Consider the following 20,701-nt stretch of genomic DNA (forward strand, 5'->3'; position numbering starts at 1 on the left):
CCAAGAAAAAGTGCATATGCAAATCATAACTGGCGAGCAGATTGGTAGAAATGGCAAGATAAATTGGCACCCCAGATGGAAAAGGTGGTGTAGCCACCTGCTGGTGTAGCCTATTAACAGTCAAATTCAGGGGCATAATGGTAGAGGCCAGCAGCAGCGAGAGGGTTGGGAACAGGTTTTATTCTTTCTGGTTAGGGTATCTTGATCTCTGGCTCCCTCGAGTCACTTGTGTGTCATCCTTATTTAATCAAACATTGTGCTTAAAGCATCAGACAAGTTCAGTACAAGTTCAAACACATAGGATGTGTCTCTATATAGGCCTGTGGAAAAATAGACATTTTAAACTTTTGACTAATCGGTTGGAAAAGACTACACTTGGTGGATCAATATTTATTTTAGTCAGGGACAACCCTAATAGAAATGCAGGAAATTAGCTCGAGACAATTCTGAGGGAGGAACCCCCCCTGACAGATTATGTCCCGCCCACTAATAAAACCAAAGTTCCGCACCTGATTAGGAGTATTGTAGAGTTTGGTCATTGTTTTTGAAGTAGCCTACTGATGAATAATGCAGTTAATTAATTACAATTATGCAGAGGATTAGCTTTTCTATCTGGGTCTGAGTAATAGATAGATCAAGGTGCTCACTGCTCAGCTGGGACACTGACTGGAAGCACTTGCATGGGTCTTGAATAGCCTTATATCTGAAATGGATTAAATTGGGTTTTTTTAACTCATCAATCTACACATAATACCCCATAATGCCAAAGAAAAAAAGGTGTTTGTAAATTTTTGCAAATGTATGGACATTCAGAGACTTGTCCCGAAGCCACTCCTGCATTGTCTTGGCTGTGTGATTAGGGTCGTTGTCCTGTTGGAAGATGAACCTTCACCCAAATCTGAGGTCCTGAGCACTCTGGAGCAGGTTTTCATCAAAGATCTCTCTGAACTTTGCTCCGTTCATGCTGAAAAAGATCCCCACAGCATGATGCTGACACCGCCATGCTTCACCGTAGGGATGGTGCCAGGTTTCTTCCAGATGTGACGCTTGACATTCAGGCCAAAGAGTTCAATCTTGGTTTCATCAGACCAGAGAATCTTGTTTCTCATGGTCTGAGAGTCCTTTAGGTGCCTTTTGGCAAATTCCAAGCGGGCTGCCATGTGCCTTTCACTGAATAATGGCTTCCGTCTGGCCACTACCATGAAGGCCTGATTGGTGGAGTGCTGCAGAGATGGTTGTCCTTCTGGAAGGTTCTCCCATCTCCACAGAGGAACTCTGGAGCTCTGTCCGATTGACCATCGGGTTCTTGGTCATCACCTTGACCAAGGGCCTTCTCCCTCAATTTCTCCGTTTGACCGGGCAGCCAGCCCTAAGAATAGTCTTGGTAGTTCCAAACTTCTTCCATTTAAGAATGATGGAGGCCACTGTGTTCTTGAGGACCTTCAATGCTGCAGAATTTTTTGGTACCCTTGCCCAGATCTGTGCCTCGACACAATCTTATCCGAAGCTCTACGGAAAATTCCTTCGACGTCATGGCTTGGTTTTTGCTCTGTCATGCACTGTCAACTGTAGGACCTAATATAGACAGGTGTGTGCCTTTCCAAATCATGTCCAATCAATTGAATTTACCACAGGTGGAAGTTGTAGAAACATCTCAAGGATGATCAATGGAAACAGGATGCACCTGAGCTCAATTTCAAGTCTCATAGCAAAGGGTCTGTATACTTACGTAAATAAGGTATTTCTGTATTTGTTTTTTTATAAATTTGCAAACATTTGTAAAAGCCTGTTGTCATTATGGGGTATTGTGTGTAGATTGATGAGGATTTTTTTATTTCATAAATTTTGGAACAAGGCTGTAACATAACAAAATATGGAAATGGGGAAGGGGTCTGAATACTTTCAGAATGCTGTACATTATAAGAATGATGGTCCTGCTATAAATTCAGGGAATTTCCCAGTAAATAAATAAAATATTTATCATTGGGTAACATAAGGTGAAAAATTAATAAAGTTAATTTCTATTTGATATTTGAAAAGGTCAGAGACGCAATAGGATGTTTTTTCTTTAAGAAACATTAATCACTATGGTACAGTAGGCAGGTCCTGCACCCATCCACCCATAATCCCGCATAGATGCAGTGTTCCCACAATTATCCCATACTGTACTGAATGTTGATGACGGTGCTCAATGCTCACGCTTTTGTCAGTCTTACCTTCTTGACAGATTTGAGAGTGGGCACCGCAGTGAATGCGGCGGACTGCAATTCACCCACATTCATGTTCATGTCGCTGTTCTTGCTAACCGTCATCGCTGAATATTTTTCCGCGACGTTCTCGGTCTCTTTTACATATTTCGTTGCCTGTTTCACCACCTCCAATTTACCGTCCACGACCGCGTCTGTCATCTTCGCATTCAAGTGATTACGACCTCTTGGTTGAGAATTGTGATGATGTCCGACTTGGAAAGGCTAGTCTTTCTCTCTTGTTGTCACGCACTGCTCGCTTTTCGTTGACCGGTGAGCTTTGGCTGCTTCGTGTTTGTTATTTCCGAACCCGAAACAGTCTGCTGAGCCCAAAATCAAGACATGGACCATGTAACGTTACTATAGTGAATATTATTAGCTGGCATGTAAGCAGTGTAGAGTGTGTAGTCAACTGTTGTTGTCGGTCATCCGCCGGTCTACCAGTTACAGTCGGTTGTCTCAGTGACAAGCTCAGCATCCGATGTTAGATCAGTCACCTGAATGAGTGGGCGGGATGTGGAAGGCTCTCGGCCAATGGCCAGCCGAGATGGTGAGAATGGACCGTTCGTGTGCCCAATGAGAGCTGGACTGGACCCATCTCATTTTTTTTGATAGCATCATGACCAGTGCTAGCCCACAGTCAATTTTGTTCAACTTTTGATTTTTGTGTATTGATGATCAATGAAGTGTATCAATAGCTACACTATGTTAATATAATTTCATGAACAGATGTTACACGAATGAGTTCACAGTCAAATAATTTGTAATCCACTAACGTTAATCTCCTGTGGACAGATTCAGTGTAAATTACACATTTTAGCAATAATTTTACTTATTGGAAACCGAGATTAGTTAACCACAATTTGTTTTATCGATCATCCAAGAAGGACTGCATCAAAAGATGAAGAAAAAAAAAAAACTTCAATTAAAACAGGTTTTTGATGATTGATGAGATAAAGATGGTGAAGGGTCCTCTTTTACACCATCACAATCGTACACTGACTCGTTTATAGCATAATGTGCTCATAGCCACGGGGCAGTAAGGGTGCTGCAAAACACTAGTTGTATAATTGAGAACAGTATCTTGCAGGATTCAACAGTTGTAATTGTAAAAGTTGTTGCCCTGTCCTTTACTCTGTGATGTCATTCTAATGGAATCCAGAAAGAACAAAACCCTGTACTCAAAGCATTTACATCAAAAGGTGTAAAGTTAGAGGCGAAGACACAAAACATCCACATTAAATGAAAGATTTTTCTTTGATCAAATAGCATAGAAAACAACCACTTTTTTTGTGCATTATTAATTTACCATCCTTTACAGACCACTTAATGTATTGTACACAGGCTGGTCATCTAGGTTTGTACCTGTAGACTTTCTATCACCGTGGAGATAAAACAATGTACAATACAGTAATTTAGCACATTGAGATGATGTGGCTCAATTGGTAGGGCATGGCGCTTGCAATGCTAGGGTTGTGGGTTTGATTCCCACAGGGGACTAATATGGAAAAAGTATGAAAATGTATGCAGTCACTACTGTAAATTGCTCTGGATAAGAGTGTCTACTAAAAAGGAATGAATAGCTGGCAGAATCCCCAAACAGACACCTTCACATGAAATATAAATCAAATAAAAAATAAATAAAAAATTATGAAATGTATGCATTCACTACTGTAAATCGCTCTGGATAAGAGCGTCTGCTAAATGACTAAAATGTAAAAAATGTAAATGTAATATCTTAAAAGGACAAAAGTTTACAACAATTGCAAAGGTGTGGGTAAAATTCTTCTATGTAGTTGTGTGTTACTGACTGGGTCAGAGAATAATGAGTGTTCCTTAGTCCAGCTGATATTTTGGAGGGGACTTACTGTGGGTCTAGTGGTACATGTTTGAAAAGTGTATTGTTATATAACACTAAACAAAATACACCAGGATCCACCCCCAAAAAGTCACTGTTTCCCTTCCTCTTGACAGACCGTGTGACCACACCTCCACTTCTCATCTGTGTCCCCTGAGTTAATTCCCTGAGAGCCCAGTACACACTCAAGGTAATCAAACCCCTCTGTGTGTTGTCAGGAAGCTGCTGTCTCTCAACACTGGTCAGGTCCTCAGACAGGTTGGCAGTGTTGGAGTCCAGAGTCACAGAAGCTCAACAGAAAGAATAGAGGCACATTATCTCAATAATAGACAGTACCAGTCAAAAGTATGGACACACCTACTCATTCCAGGATTTGTCTTTATTTTACTATTTTCTACATTGTAGAATAATTGTGAAGACATCAGAACTATTATTAGTGGTTTCTTTGCAGCAATTCGACCATGAAGGCCTGATTCACGCAGTCTCCTCTGAACAGTTGATGTTGAGATGTGTCTGTTACTTGAACTCTGTGAAGCATTTATTTCTGCTGCAATCTGAGGTGCAGTTAACTCTAATGAACTTATCCTCTGTAGCAGAGGTAACTCTGGGTCTTCCTTTCCTGTGGCGGTCCTCATGAGAGCCAGTTTCATCATTGTGCTTGATGGTTTTTGTGACTGCACTTGAAGACACTTTCAAAGTTCTTGAAATTTTCCACATTGACTGACCTTCATGACTTAAAGTAATGATGGACTGTCATTTCGCTTTGCTTATTTAAGCTGTTCTTGCCATAATATGGTCTTGGTCTTTTACCAAATAGGGCTATCTTCTGTATACCCACCCCTACCTTGTCACAACACAACTGATTGTCTCAAACGCATTAAGAAGGAAAGAAATGCCACAAATTACCTTAACAAGGCAGACCTGTTAATTGAAATGCATTCCGGGTGACTACCTCATGAAGCTGATTGAGATAATTCCAAGAGTGTGCAAAGCTGTCTTCAAGGCAAAGGGTGGCTACTTTGAAGAATCTAAAATCCCAAATATATTTTGATTTGTTTAACACTTTTTTGGTTACTCCATGATTCCATATGTGTTATGTCATAGCTTTGATGTCTTCACTATTATTCTACAATGTAGAAAACAGTAAAAATAAAGAAGAACCCTGGACTGAGTAGGTGTGTCCAAACTTTTGATTGGTACTGTATGTCTAAGCATATTTCTACAGAAGATTAATCTATTGGGATGCCGTCATGCTTTTTATGTTTCTTTGAAGTCCAACACACCAAACAGGCTGTTTATCCTCCAGACAGCAGAGCACCTCAGACCCTGCTGAAGCTCTGCCTCCCCTCCTGTAACTCAGACCCAGCTGAAGCTCTGCCTCCCCTCCTGTAACTCAGACCCAGCTGAAGCTCTGCCTCCCCTCCTGTAACTCAGACCCAGCTGAAGCTCTGCCTCCCCTCCTGTAACTCAGACCCTGCTGAAGCTCTGCCTCCCCTCCTGTAACTCAGACCCAGCTGAAGCTCTGCCTCCCCTCCTGTAACTCAGACCCAGCAGAAGCTCTGCCTCCCCTCCTGTAACTCAGACCCAGCAGAAGCTCTGCCTCCCCTCCTGTAACTCAGACCCAGCAGAAGCTCCTGTACCTCGTCATTGGTGGCCACCGGTCAATGTTCACAAGTATAGTTCTCTGTGACTGTTTTATCTACTACTAAAAGTGTTAAGATACATTAATAAATTCATCCTCACTCTAGAACCTAAACAGGAGAATATACACACACACACACACACACACACACACACACACACACACACACACACACACACACACACACACACACACGACAAAATATGATCAATAAAAACATACAGAACTAGAAAAAGGACTTCAAGTCAACGTAATACAGTCAGCGTAATACACAGAAGTCAACGTAATACAATTTAATGAACAGATGAGCTCATGAAACAATGTTGTCAATCACAACAACAACAAAAATTATGTTTTGGAGGACTGCTTCAGAAGAATATAAAATGTACTCTTCAAATATAAAAAAAGACGCCCTAAAGTAAAACAGGCAAAGTACACGGGTCATTCAGACGTCGTGGCAACATAAATGTGTCGTCTATTTCGCTACAAAGAAAAAAAGTTGTATAAAACACATTCCCTGTACAGACAATAACTGGGTACTGGATATTGAAAACACGTCTGAAAAGCAAGACTTGGGGTCAATTCCATTTCAATTCAGGAAGTAACCTGAAATTACAAATTTCCTCTGTAGTTCTCTGTGAGAACATTTTGAAATTGGACCCTGCTGAGAAGTGCTTAGAAAAAACATTCTAACTAATATCCATTTTCATATTGGACACAATATTTGACAATCCTTATGGACCAAGGCTGGGCTTCAATGGTGCATGTTTCAACAAAAAGACACATACAGGGCAGAAATAAGTGTACCATCATTTTGACTCTTTTCAGCTGAATTTGTAAACAGTTTTTTGCATTCGTGAAACACACCATTTTATTTTTGCTGCTTTACGACCAAACAAAATGGATTCTGCAACTAACTACCATCAGTTATGACTTCTTCAGCAAACATGAAGTCATTGACCGGGGTATTATGCAGGTGAAACATCTCATAGTTGTCTTGGTTTCCAGAACAGAGCACTACAGTCCCAGTAAATCTTAACTTTCACATCTTACTTGCTGTGTGTCCGAATACCTCAGGCACTGCAGTCAGTCACAGAGCCAGGTCTGGAAGACCAGGGATTTGGGAGGTCAAGGGTTAAAGTTAATTCCTAGTAACCCATCATGGAGGACCCCAGTCATAGGGATATCAGATTGTTGAGTATAGGGGCAAGAGGTGGTGGGAGAATACAGGTTTATGCTTTTCTTTCTGGGGCAAAATGTTTGCCATGGCATCATCTGGATAGGAGCTACATATTTGTGGTGGGTGAGGTCATTGTAAAGCACTTTGAGTGTCTGGAGAAGTGCTATATCAATCCAATCAATTATTATTATTCTTAGGAGATGAGAGGTGTAGCTGGGTGCTGGCTAGCTAGGTGGGGGGGCTCAGAGGGCCTCTACTGGCCGACGGAGGGGTGGTTCGGGGGTTGTAGGTGCTAAGAAACTCGGACCATCTGGGCTACATCGTCTTCTCCTGCCTGGGCGGCCAGCTCTGCCTGTTGCTGAGGAAGAGAAGGCGAGAGAGAGGAAGGATGAAGGTACCAGTCAACCTAAACATGTATCATGTACATTCTATAACATCATGTACAGTGCCTTAGGAAAGTATTCAGACCCCTTGACTTTTTCCCACATTTTGTTACGTTACGTTACAGCCTTATTCTAAAATGGATTAAATAGCAATGAATCTACACACAATACCCCATAATGACATCACAATACCCCATAATGACAAAGTGAAAACAGGCTTTTCGAAATTTTAGCAAATGTATTAAAAATAAAATACAAATACTTATTTATGTAAGTATTCAAGTCTTTGCTATGAGACTCGAAAATTGAACTTGGGTGCATCCTGTTTCCATTAATCATCCTTGAGATGTTTCTACAACTTGATTGAAGTCCACCTGTGGTAAATTCAATTGATTGGACATGATTTGGAAAGGCACACACTTGTCTATACAAGGTCCCACAGTTGACAGTGCATGACAGAGCAAAAACCAAGTCATGAGTTCGAAGGAATTGTCCGTTGAGCTCCGAGACCAGATTGTGTCAAGGCACAGATCTGGGGAAGGGTACCAACAAATATTCTGCAGCATTGAAGGTCCCCAAGAACACAGTGGCCTCCATCGCTCTTAACTGGAAGAAGTTTGGAACCACCAAGACTCTTCCTAGAGCTGGCCGCCCGGCCAAACTGAGCAATCGGGGGAGAATTCCATGCTGTCACAGTTACCAGCCCTTTCAAGCTTAACATCCTTATCATTTATCGCCCTCCAGGTTCCCTTGGAGAGTTCATCAATGAGCTTGACGCCTTGATAAGTTCCTTTCCTGAGGATGGCTCACCTCTCACAGTTCTGGGTGACTTTAACCTCCCCACGTCTACCTTCGACTCATTCCTCTCTGCCTCCTTCTTTCCACTCCTCTCCTCTTTCGACCTCACCCTCTCACCTTCCCCCCCTACTCACAAGGCAGGCAATACGCTTGACCTCATCTTTACTAGATGCTGTTCTTCCACTAATCTCATTGCAACTCCCCTCCAAGTCTCCGACCACTACCTTGTATCCTTTTCCCTCTCGCTCTCATCCAACACTTCTCACTCTGCCCCTACTCGGATGGTATTGCGCCGTCCCAACCTTCGCTCTCTCTCTCCCGCTACGCTCTCCTCTTCCATCCTATCATCTCTTCCCTCTGCTCAAACCTTCTCCAACCTATCTCCTGATTCTGCCTCCTCAACCCTCCTCTCCTCCCTCTCTGCATCCTTTGATTTCCTCTGTCCCCTATCCTCCAGGCCGGCTCGGTCCTCCCCTCCTGCTCCGTGGCTCGACGACTCACTGTGAGCTCACAGAACAGGGCTCCGGGCAGCCGAGCGGAAATGGAGGAAAACTCGCCTCCCTGCGGACCTGGCATCCTTTCACTCCCTCCTCTCAACATTTTCCTCTTCTGTCTCTGCTGCTAAAGCCACTTTCTACCACTCTAAATTCCAAGCATCTGCCTCTAACCCTAGGAAGCTCTTTGCTACCTTCTCCTCCCTCCTGAATCCTCCTCCCCCTCCCCCCCCCTCCTCCCTCTCTGCGGATGACTTCGTCAACCATTTTGAAAAGAAGGTTGACGACATCCGATCCTCGTTTGCTAAGTCAAACGACACCGCTGGTCCTGCTCACACTGCCCTACCCTGTGCTTTGACCTCTTTCTCCCCTCTCTCTCCAGATGAAATCTCGCGTCTTGTGACGGCCGGCCGCCCAACAACCTGCCCACTTGACCCTATCCCCTCCTCTCTTCTCCAGACCATTTCCGGAGACCTTCTCCCCTACCTCACCTCGCTCATCAACTCATCCTTGACCGCTGGCTACGTCCCTTCCGTCTTCAAGAGAGCGAGAGTTGCACCCCTTCTGAAAAAACCTACACTCGATCCCTCCGATGTCAACAACTACAGACCAGTATCCCTTCTTTCCTTTCTCTCCAAAACTCTTGAACGTGCCGTCCTTGGCCAGCTCTCTTGCTATCTCTCTCAGAATGACCTTCTTGATCCTAATCAGTCAGGTTTCAAGACTGGGCATTCAACTGAGACTGCTCTTCTCTGTGTCACGGAGGCTCTCCGCACTGCTAAAGCTAACTCTCTCTCCTCTCATCCTTCTAGACCTATCTGCTGCCTTTGATACCGTGAACCATCAGATCCTCCTCTTCACCCTCTCCGAGCTGGGCATCTCCGGCGCGGCCCACGCTTGGATTGCGTCCTACCTGACAGGTCGCTCCTACCAGGTGGCGTGGCGAGAATCTGTCTCCGCACCACGTGCTCTCACCACTGGTGTCCCCCAGGGCTCTGTTCTAGGCCCACTCCTATTCTCGCTATACACCAAGTCACTTGGCTCTGTCATATCCTCACATGGTCTCTCATATCATTGCTATGCAGATGACACACAATTAATCTTCTCCTTTCCCCCTTCTGACAACCAGGTGGCGAATCGCATCTCTGCATGTCTGGCAGACATATCAGTGTGGATGACGGATCACCACCTCAAGCTGAACCTCGGCAAGACGGAGCTGCTCTTCCTCCCGGGGAAGGACTGCCCGTTCCATGATCTCGCCATCACGGTTGACAACTCCCTTGTGTCCTCCTCCCAGAGTGCTAAGAGCCTCGGCGTGACCCTGGACAACACCCTGTCGTTCTCCACTAACATCAAGGCGGTGACCCGATCCTGTAGGTTCATGCTTTACAACATTCGCAGAGTACGACCCTGCCTCACACAGGAAGCGGCGCAGGTCCTAATCCAGGCACTTGTCATCTCCCGTCTGGATTACTGCAACTCGTTGTTGGCTGGGCTCCCTGCCTGTGCCATTAAACCCCTCCAACTCATCCAGAACGCCGCAGCCCGTCTGGTGTTCAACCTTCCCAAGTTCTCTCACGTCACCCCGCTCCTCCGCTCTCTCCACTGGCTTCCAGTCGAAGCTCGCATCCGCTACAAGACCATGGTGCTTGCCTACGGAGCTGTGAGGGGAACGGCACCTCCGTACCTTCAGGCTCTGATCAGGCCCTACACTCAAACAAGGGCACTGCGTTCATCCACCTCTGGCCTGCTCGCCTCCCTACCTCTGAGGAAGCACAGTTCCCGCTCAGCCCAGTCAAAACTGTTCGCTGCTCTGGCACCACAATGGTGGAACAAGCTCCCTCACGACGCCAGGACAGCGGAGTCAATCACCACCTTCCGAAGACACCTGAAACCCCACCTCTTTAAGGAATACCTAGGATAGGATAAAGTAATCCTTCTAACCCCCCCCCTTAAAAGATTTAGATGCACTATTGTAAAGTGGTTGTTCCACTGGATATTATAAGGTGAATGCACCAATTTGTAAGTCGCTCTGGATAAGAGCGTCTGCTAAATGACCTAAATGTAAATGTAAATGTAGAAGGGCCTTGGTCAGGGAGGTGACCAAGAACCCGATGGTCACTCTGACAAAGGTCCAGAGCTCCAGTTTCCCCCATCTCTGTGGAGATGGGGGAACCTTCCAGAAGGACAACCATCTCTGCAGCACTCCAACAATCAGGCCTTTATGGTAGAGTGGCCAGACGGAAGCCACTCAGTAAAAGGCACATGACAGCCCACTTGGAGTTTGCAAATATGCACCTAAAGACTCTCTGACCATGAGAAACACGATTCTCTGGTCTGATGAAGCCAAGATTGAACTCTTTGGCCTGAGTGCCAAGCGTCACGTCTAGAGGAAACCTGGCACCATCCCTACGGTGAAGCATGGTGGTGGCAGCATCATGCTGTGGGGAGGTTTTTCAGCGGCAGGAACTGGTAGTCGAGTCAGGATCGAGGGAAACATGAACGGAGAAAAGTACAGAGATCATCGATGAAAACCTGCTCCAGAGCACTCAGGAACTCAGACTGGGGCAAAGGTTCACCTTTCAACAGGACAACGACCCTAAGCACACAGCCAAGACAACGCAGGAGTGGCTTTGAGATAAGTCTCTGAATGTCCTTGAGTGGCCCAGCCAGAGTCCGGACTTGAACCTGATCTAACATCTCCAGAGAGACCTGAAAATAGTTGTGTAGCAACTCTCCCCATCCAACCTGACAGAGCTTGAGAGGATCTGCAGAGATTAAATGGGAGAAACTCCCCAAATACAGGTTGCCAAGCTTGTAGCGTCATACCCAAGAAGACTTGAGGCTGTAATCGCTGCCAAAGGTGCTTCAACAAAGTACTGAGTAAAGAGTCGAAATACTTATGTAAATGTTATATTTCATTATTATTATTTATTTTTAATTTGCAAAAATGTATTGTGTGTAGATTGATCAGGGGGAAAAAACAAATTAATCCATTTTAGAATAAGGCTGTAATGTAACAAAACGTGGGTCAAGGGGTCTGAATACTTTCCGAATGCACTGTACATTACAGCATTTCCCATTCTAAAAGCTATTATTATCATCATCATCTATGTGTATTTTTATAAAACCTGAAAAGACTGCCACTAGTAAGGATTCTTTAAATTGTATAATGGCGGTTATAGTGAGGAAGCAGATAGAGATAGCCAGTAGGACCTCAACTCATCCCCTCCTGAATATCTGGTTGTGGTTCCCCCTCACCAGCTCTCTTACCAGGGCCAGGGCCATCTCCTCCCTCTCCTTGGGAGAGAAGAAGCGTCCTCCGTCTCCCCTCTTGCGCTGCATGGCGTGACGGTGACGGGACTCGTGCAGGTATTTCTGCAAAACAGAGACAGACGTTAGTCACTAACAACACTGTTCTTTCAGTCCAGCATCAGAAGAACATAATCATTTACATTTACGTCATTTAGCAGACGCTCTTATCCAGAGCGACTTACAAATTGGTGCATTCACCTTAAGATATCCAGTGGAACAACCACTTTACAATAGTACATCTATATCTTTTTTTTTTTGGGGGGGGGGGGGGGTTAGAAGGATTACTATATCCTATCCCAGGTATTCCTTAAAGAGGTGGGGTTTCAGGTGACAGACCTTCAGAAAAGCGTGAGACCATTCTGACTCATCCTCCTCTCTTTGGGGGGGGGGGGGGGGTCTTTCTCTCAGCCTCCAGCTTGGCGCTGTCATACTCTACTACGTCAGCTGACGCTCACAAAGTATCACAGATAACAACGAGGAACCCTGCCACAAGCTGCCCAGTATCGCGAGCCTACCAGACCAGATAAATTCCTTCTTGCTTCGAGGCAAGCAACACTGAACTGTGCATGAGAGGACTAGTTGTTCTGGACAACTGTCTGATCTCGCTCTCCATAGCCGGTGAGTAAGACCTGTAAAACAGGTTAACATTCACAAGGCAAAACTAAATAAAAATGTGTTCACAAAATTGAAAAATACATTCAAAATGCCACGGAGCCAGACATTACCAGGACGCATACTTAAGAGCATTCCCTGATCAGCTGGCAAATGTCTTCAGACATTTTCAACCCCTGACCCAGTCTGTAAGACCTACATGTTACAAACAGACCTCCATAGTCCCTGTGCCCAAGAACGCCAAGGTAACCTGTCTAAATGACTATCGCCCCGAAGCACTCAACTGTAGCTATGAAATGCTTTGAAAGGCGGGTCAGGGCTCACATCAACACCATCATCCCAGAAATCCTGGGTCCAATCCAATTCGCATACCGTCCGACCACAGACGATGCAATCTCTATTGCACTTCACACTGCCCTCTCCCACCTGGACAAGAGAAACATCTACTTGAGAAAAGCTGTTCATTGACTATAGCTCAGTGTTCAACAACATAGTGCCCGCCAAGCTCATCACTAAGCTCAGGACCCTGGGAATGAACACCTCCCTCTGCAACTGGATCCTGGACTTCCTGACAGGCTGCCCCACAGGTGGTGAGGGTAGGCAACAACACATCCGCCACGCTGACCCGCAACACGGGGGCCCCTCAGTGGTGTGTGTTTAAGGCTTCACCATCCTTCAGTTGGCTGGTGCCTTGCCAAACTCGGCTAGCCGAACTCAACAAGTATGCTCGCATACTCCCTTAAAAGACCTTCGCTTGAAAAAGCAATAGTACTGTTTTGAGAAGCTGTAGCCAGTATACACTTCCATAAGTCAGAATTGATCTAAAATAACTCAATAAATCTGTCATTCATTTCAACGTTTTTACCAAGGAGAGCTTAGCCTCGCAATTTTACATCTAACTAAGATGTTGAGTGCAGTATTTCTCAATAAAAGAAAATTGTACATGAAAGCAAGTTGTCTCTCATTGAATGACAACAAAAACTTTACTGAAGGATCCCTACCGATCATCGACGAAGGAGCGTAGAATTCGGCTCCGAACTTTGTCTTGCCTCTAGAATTGTTTTGGTGTTCCCCCGCCAAAGTCCAAAACGTACAAAAACGTCACAAAATGTCATAACATATGCATAAACTCTTATGAACAGTTTCGGCTAGGAAGCATGCGGACGCATTTATTGCCCTCCCTGTTCAACCACAACTGCTTGGCCGCGCACGACTCCAACACCATCATTAAGTTTGCTGAAGGCACGACATGGTTGGCCTGATCACCGATGAGACAGCCTATAGGGAGGAGGTCAGTGACTTGGCATTGTGGTGCCAGGACAACCTGTCCTTCAACATGATCAAGACAAAAGGAACTGATCGTGGACTACAGGAAACGGAGGGCCAGGTCGCCCCCATCCACATCGACAGGGCTGTAGTGGAGCGGGTCGAGAGATTCAAGTTCCTCTGTGTCCACATCACTAGTTTTTATTAGTCGTATGTACGGGATACATCGTCCAATGAAATGCTTACTTATAGGTTCCTTCTAGAACAATGCAACAACAATAAGAAATAATTAAAGATAAGAACAGGAACAATAAGTAAATGTCTCAGTAGAATAAACATTTTAGCATCAGTATAATACAGGAAGGCCCAATTTATAGAGCAAAATATTTACACGCGTATTGGGGAAGGGGGGATTGGAGGGGCAAGTGTATAAAGTGAGCAGTATCGTAAGGGTCTGGTAGCAGCAGTTGTGATGTTTGCTAATGTGCAGAGAATCAGAGCAGTTGGTCAGTCCAGTCGTGTTCAGCAGTCTGATGGCTTGTAAATAGAAATTGTCTCTGAGCCTGTTGGTATCAGACCTCATGCTCTGATACCATCTGCCCAACGGTAAGGGAGAGAACAACTCATGGTTGGGGTGTGTGGGGTCTGTGATGGTGCTGCGTGCCTTCCATATGAACCCTTTCGAGAAGATGTCCTGGATGGGTGGAAGCACGGTCCCAGTGATGTATTGGGCCGTCTTTACCAACTGGAGGGCCTTGTGGTAGTGGATGGAAAATTCCTTTACCAGGCCATGATGCAACCAGTCAGGACACTCTCGATGGTGCTGGGATAGTATTTGGAGAGGACCTGGGGCGGCATGTCAAATTTCTTCAGAGTGTGCAAAGCCTCCATCAAGGCAAAGGGTGGCTACTTTGAAGAATCTCAGATATATTTTCATTTGTTTAGCACTTTTTTGGTTACTACATGATTCCATATGTGTTATTTCATAGTACTGATATCTTCTATTATTCTACAATGTAGAAAATAGTCAAAATAAAGAAAAACCCTCTGCATATAGTGGGGTCGCCATTTTAGCATCAGAAACTACAGGATGGGTGAACAGCAGCTCGTTGTGTTTTCAACTTCGGTACGCTAGGAACTGTTTATGAGGAAACATTCCCCGACCGACCGACTCTTACCAGAAGCACTGTTCGAGTCATTCGAAATACGGAGAAGACGTCTGGTTGAATAGCAGAGTCGAGTGTGTTGTCCGTAAGCCACGTCTCAGTAAAAATAAAGACATTCCCTTCCCTTATGTCCCTTTGCGCTTGAAGCCTTGCTCAGAGTTCCAGCGATTGGACATTAGCCATCAGATTAGGAAGACGAGGCCGTGTAGCCCGTCTTTTCAGCCTAGCTTGGAGTCCCACTTTCCTTCCTCTTCTTCGTCATCGGCGTTGCCTTAGGTCATCAGAAGGAATTATTATGATCCACATACACCAACAGTCTCGAAGACGCCACGACAACACCTCTTCCACCTCTTCCCCCTCAGGAGGCTGAAAAGATTTGGCATGGACCCTCAGATCCTCTAAAAATGTCTACAACTGCACCATTGTAAGCATCTTGACTGGCTGCACCACTGCTTAGTAGGGCAACTGCTTGGCATCTGACTGCACGGCGCAACAGAGGGTAGTGCGTACGGCCCAGTACATCATTGGGGCCAAGGTCCCTGCCATCCAGGACCTCTATACCAGGCGGTGTCAGAGGAAGGCCCTAAAAAAATTTGTCAAAGGCTGCAGTCACCCAAGTCATAGACCATTCTCTCTGCTACCGCGATGCAAGAGGTACCGATGCACCGAATATGGAACCAACAGGACCCTGACCTTCTACGCCCAAACCATGAGACTGCTAAATAGTTCATCAATAGCAACCTGGACTATCTGCATTGATAATTTTAGCAATATCTCTTTTGACTCATCACATATGCTGCTGCTACTGTTTATTATATATCCTGTTTCCTCAATGACCTCCTATCCCTGGTACACTGTGTATATTGGCAAGTTATTGTTAAACCAAAGTTAAACCCTTCAATGAGTAGGTGTGTCCAAACTTTTGACTGGTACTGTAGCCAAGTTCTCGTTACTCATTGTGTAATAATTATTTATCTTTTATTTTTTCTCTCCTCATTGTTGGGAAGGGCCTGTAAGTAAGCATTTCACTGTTAGTCTGTTGTTTACGACACATGTGACAAATAACATTTGATTTGAAGCCCTACCCTAACCCAGGTTACTCACCCTCCTCTCCTTGGGGATCTTGCCCTCTGCCTCCAGCTTGGCGCGGGCCTGTCTTCTCTTCAGGATGCGATGGTACTGTTTAGCGTTGACGTACAGAGGTTCCTCCTCTAACATCTCAGCCCCAGGTAGAGGGATACGCTGCATAGCAGGAACCGTACCTCCACTAGGCATCATCTAGCAGGGAGAGACAAACTAGTTAAGGGACAAACACACACATGGCATGTGCCTGACAGAGACAATTCTTTCCAATAAAACACCCCATATCATAGAGATTGTGTAATATCTAATTCACTGCCCAATACCTTACCATGACCATGCCACCGGTGTTCATCATGTTGCCAGAGACCGGCAGGGTGACGGTCACAGTGCCCTGCTGTCCACTGTTAGTGGTGGTGGTGTTGGCGCCCCCTGTCTGTACCATCTGAGCCCCCGACAGGCTGCCTGCTGGGATGGTGATCATTCCTGTGGAGTAAAAGCCTCCTTATCACCATCACCATTACTACAGTCATCAGATTGACATTCCTCTCACGGCATCAGAAGGTACAGTATGTGACGGCATATAACTAACAGCTTTTGAGAATGTACAGAATGTATATATTACTGGAAGTGTGTGTGTGTGTGTGTGTGTGTGTGTGTGTGTGTGTGTAGGCATGCGTGTGGCCATGCATATCAGTGTGTGTGTGTGTGTGTGTGTGTAGGCATGCGTGTGGCCATGCATATCAGTGTGTGTGTGTGTGTGTGTGTGGTGTGTGTGTGTGTGTGTGTGTGTGTGTGTACTGTAAACATACCCTGTTGCAGGACAGTGCCGTCTGCGTTGACTGGCTGGTAGACGATGGTCTGTCCGTCAGCCGTCTGCGCCAGCTGCTGGCCCTGCTGCAACTGGATCTGTTGGCCCTGTAGGAACACAACAGAACACACAGGACTGGGTCACATATGACTACAAGTAAAGTAAGTAGCATGAGCCTTGGCTTGTGCGAACTGGAACGGCTCATAGGAGTAAGAACCCGTGTCCTGTTTCTGTAGCGCGAGACAACTTGATGTACAAGAACAGAGCCTTACCCCCAATTTTTACATCTGCGTGCAGTTTGAAGGGAGTTGTTAACTAGCGCAGTTGCTAACTAGCGTTAGCATAATGACTAAGTCAATGCTAGCAGATAGCGCAATGACTAGAAGTCTATGGGTAACGCTAGTCAGCATCGGCTCACAATACGACCTCGAACTTCCTTCTGGGGAAGTAGATAGTGGGCTTCATTGCCAAAAATCCAGAAGAATCCCTATTAATAACCCTTCAATTGGGAAGGAATTACAGAAAGAGCCCGAGGGCAGGTGAGTCGAAGCCGAGATCGAAGCCGGAATTGGAGGTAAGTAACTGCCTGATCTGTGTTCTTCATAAGTAATGATAGTTGATACATTTGTGAAAATAAAGTAAAAAATAAACTCCAAAAGAATCACAAAATAGCAAAGTTGGGTCTGAGCTCGTAAAAACGGCAGCCATAGAGTACGGGGCCACTCCTGACTCTACATACAGGACCACACAGTACGGGGCCACCCTGACTCTACATACAGGACCACACAGTACGGGGCCACTCCTGACTCTACATACAGGACCACACAGTACGGGGCCACTCCTGACCCTACATACAGGACCACACAGTACGGGGCCACTCCTGACTCTACATACAGGACCACACAGTACGGGGCCACTCCTGACTCTACATACAGGACCACACAGTACGGGGCCACTCCTGACTCTACATACAGGACCACACAGTACGGGGCCACTCCTGACTCTACATACAGGACCACACAGTACGGGGCCACTCCTGACTCTACATACAGGACCACACAGTACGGGGCCACTCCTGACTCTACATACAGGACCACACAGTACGGGGCCACTCCTGACTCTACATACAGGACCACACAGTACGGGGCCACTCCTGACTCTACATACAGGACCACACAGTACGGGGCCACTCCTGACCCTACATACAGGAACACACAGTACGGGGCCACTCCTGACCCTACATACAGGAACACACAGTACGGGGCCACTCCTGACCCTACATACAGGAACACACAGTACGGGGCCACTCCTGACCCTACAGACAGGAACACACAGTACGGGGCCACTCCCGACCCTACATACAGGAACACACAGTACGGGGCCACTCCCGACCCTACATACAGGAACACACAGTACGGGGCCACTCCCGACCCTACATACAGGAACACACAGTACGGGGCCACTCCCGACCCTACATACAGGAACACACAGTACGGGGCCACTCCCGACCCTACATACAGGAACACACAGTACGGGGCCACTCCCGACCCTACATACAGGAACACACAGTACGGGGCCACTCCCGACCCTACATACAGGAACACACAGTACGGGGCCACTCCCGACCCTACATACAGGAACACACAGTACGGGGCCACTCCCGACCCTACATACAGGAACACACAGTACGGGGCCACTCCCGACCCTACATACAGGAACACACAGTACGGGGCCACTCCCGACCCTACATACAGGAACACACAGTACGGGGCCACTCCCGACCCTACATACAGGAACACACAGTACGGGGCCACTCCCGACCCTACATACAGGAACACACAGTACGGGGCCACTCCCGACCCTACATACAGGAACACACAGTACGGGGCCACTCCCGACCCTACATACAGGAACACACAGTACGGGGCCACTCCCGACCCTACATACAGGAACACACAGTACGGGGCCACTCCCGACCCTACATACAGGAACACACAGTACGGGGCCACTCCCGACCCTACATACAGGAACACACAGTACGGGGCCACTCCCGACCCTACATACAGGACCACACAGTACGGGGCCACTCCCGACTCTACATACAGGACCACACAGTACGGGGCCACTCCCGACTCTACATACAGGACCACACAGTACGGGGCCACTCCCGACTCTACATACAGGACCACACAGTACGGGGCCACTCCTGACTCTACATACAGGACCACACAGTACGGGGCAACTCCTGACCCTACATACAGGAACACACAGTACGGGGCCACTACTGACCCTACATACAGGAACACACAGTACGGGGCCACTCCCGACCCTACATACAGGAACACACAGTACGGGGCCACTCCCGACCCTACATACAGGAACACACAGTACGGGGCCACTCCCGACCCCTACAGGAACACACAGTACGGGGCCACTCCTGACCCTACATACAGGAACACACAGTACGGGGCCACTCCCGACCCTACATACAGGAACACACAGTACGGGGCCACTCCCGACTCTACATACAGGAACACACAGTACGGGGCCACTCCCGACTCTACATACAGGAACACACAGTACGGGGCCACTCCTGACTCTACATACAGGACCACACAGTACGGGGCCACTCCTGACTCTACATACAGGACCACACAGTACGGGGCAACTCCTGACCCTACATACAGGAACACACAGTACGGGGCCACTACTGACCCTACATACAGGAACACACAGTACGGGGCCACTCCCGACCCTACATACAGGAACACACAGTACGGGGCCACTCCCGACCCTACATACAGGAACACACAGTACGGGGCCACTCCCGACCCTACATACAGGAACACACAGTACGGGGCCACTCCCGACCCTACATACAGGAACACACAGTACGGGGCCACTCCTGACCCTACATACAGGAACACACAGTACGGGGCCACTCCCGACCCTACATACAGGAACACACAGTACGGGGCCACTCCCGACTCTACATACAGGACCACACAGTACGGGGCCACTCCTGACTCTACATACAGGACCACACAGTACGGGGCCACTCCTGACTCTACATACAGGAACACACAGACCAGAGGTTCCACACTCACTCACAGGTCTTACTCATACCTCAAATGTGCGTAATGAGAGGTTTGTAGTTCATCACGTGGAAGTTTAACTAATTGTGTGTGTGTGCGCATACATGCGCCTGTGATTGTGTGTGTGAGAGAGTGTGTGCATGCGCCTGTGTGTGTGTGGGAGTATGTGTATGTGTGTGTGTGTGTATGTGTACATGCGCCCGTGTGTGTGTGGGAGTATGTGTGTGTGTACATGCGCCTGTGTGTGTGTGTGTGTATGTGTACATGCGCCTGTGCATGTGTGGGAGCGTGTGTGTGTGGGAGCGTGTGTGTGTGGGAGCGTGTGTGTGTGGGAGCGTGTGTGTGTGTGTGCGTACATGCGCCTGTGTGTGTGTGGGAGTGTGTGTGTGTGTGTATGTGCGTACATGCGCCTGTGTGTGTGTGTGTGTGTGTGTGTGTGTGTGTGTGTGTGTGTGTATATACCTGGTTCTGTCCGGCTGTGATGGCTTGTTGTGGCTGTTGGATGATGATCTGTTGTGTTTGACCCTGCTGTCCCCCTAGCTGTAACATCTGGCCGTTCTGCAGCTGGATCTGCTGTCCCCCTAGCTGTAACATCTGGCCGTTCTGCAGCTGGATCTGCTGTCCGCCCTGTAGCTGGATCTGCTGTCCGCCCTGTAGCTGGATCTGACAGTGAGACATGATCAGATGATAGCATGTGTTCATAATATCATTCCAACTCCTGAATCTGGCTCAAAGAAATAGGATTACTAGAATGG

At 46.9% G+C, this 20,701-nt stretch overlaps 2 protein-coding genes across 6 annotated transcripts in view; both read right to left on the reverse strand.

Moving 5' to 3' along the window:
• Positions 1–2,749, reverse strand: part of LOC106572868 (S-adenosylhomocysteine hydrolase-like protein 1) — a 62,825-nt gene extending 60,076 nt beyond the window's left edge. The window contains exon 1 of one of the 2 annotated variants that reach the window (XM_082962252.1): positions 2,217–2,748. In XM_082962252.1, coding sequence (XP_082818378.1) covers positions 2,217–2,408 — 192 coding nt within the window. In that variant the 5' untranslated portion in view covers positions 2,409–2,748. Of the gene's footprint in view, positions 1–2,216 lie in introns of both variants that reach the window. The other variant, XM_082962253.1, reaches the window with a different exon arrangement.
• A 3,275-nt stretch (positions 2,750–6,024) lies between these two features.
• nfyal (nuclear transcription factor Y, alpha, like) overlaps positions 6,025–20,701 on the reverse strand; it is a 28,872-nt gene continuing 14,195 nt past the window's right edge. For all 4 annotated transcript variants that reach the window (XM_014147396.3, XM_014147395.3, NM_001141816.1 and 1 more), the window contains 6 exon segments: positions 20,409–20,609; positions 16,853–16,958; positions 16,372–16,526; positions 16,065–16,238; positions 11,875–11,979; positions 6,025–7,284 (listed from right to left, as the gene is read on the reverse strand). In XM_014147396.3, the coding sequence (XP_014002871.1) occupies positions 7,219–7,284; positions 11,875–11,979; positions 16,065–16,238; positions 16,372–16,526; positions 16,853–16,958; positions 20,409–20,609 (807 nt within the window). In that variant the 3' untranslated portion in view covers positions 6,025–7,218.

The sequence above is a fragment of the Salmo salar genome, chromosome 15, assembly GCF_965601325.2.
Source record: "Salmo salar chromosome 15, fSalSal1, whole genome shotgun sequence".
Lineage (NCBI taxonomy): Eukaryota > Metazoa > Chordata > Actinopteri > Salmoniformes > Salmonidae > Salmo > Salmo salar.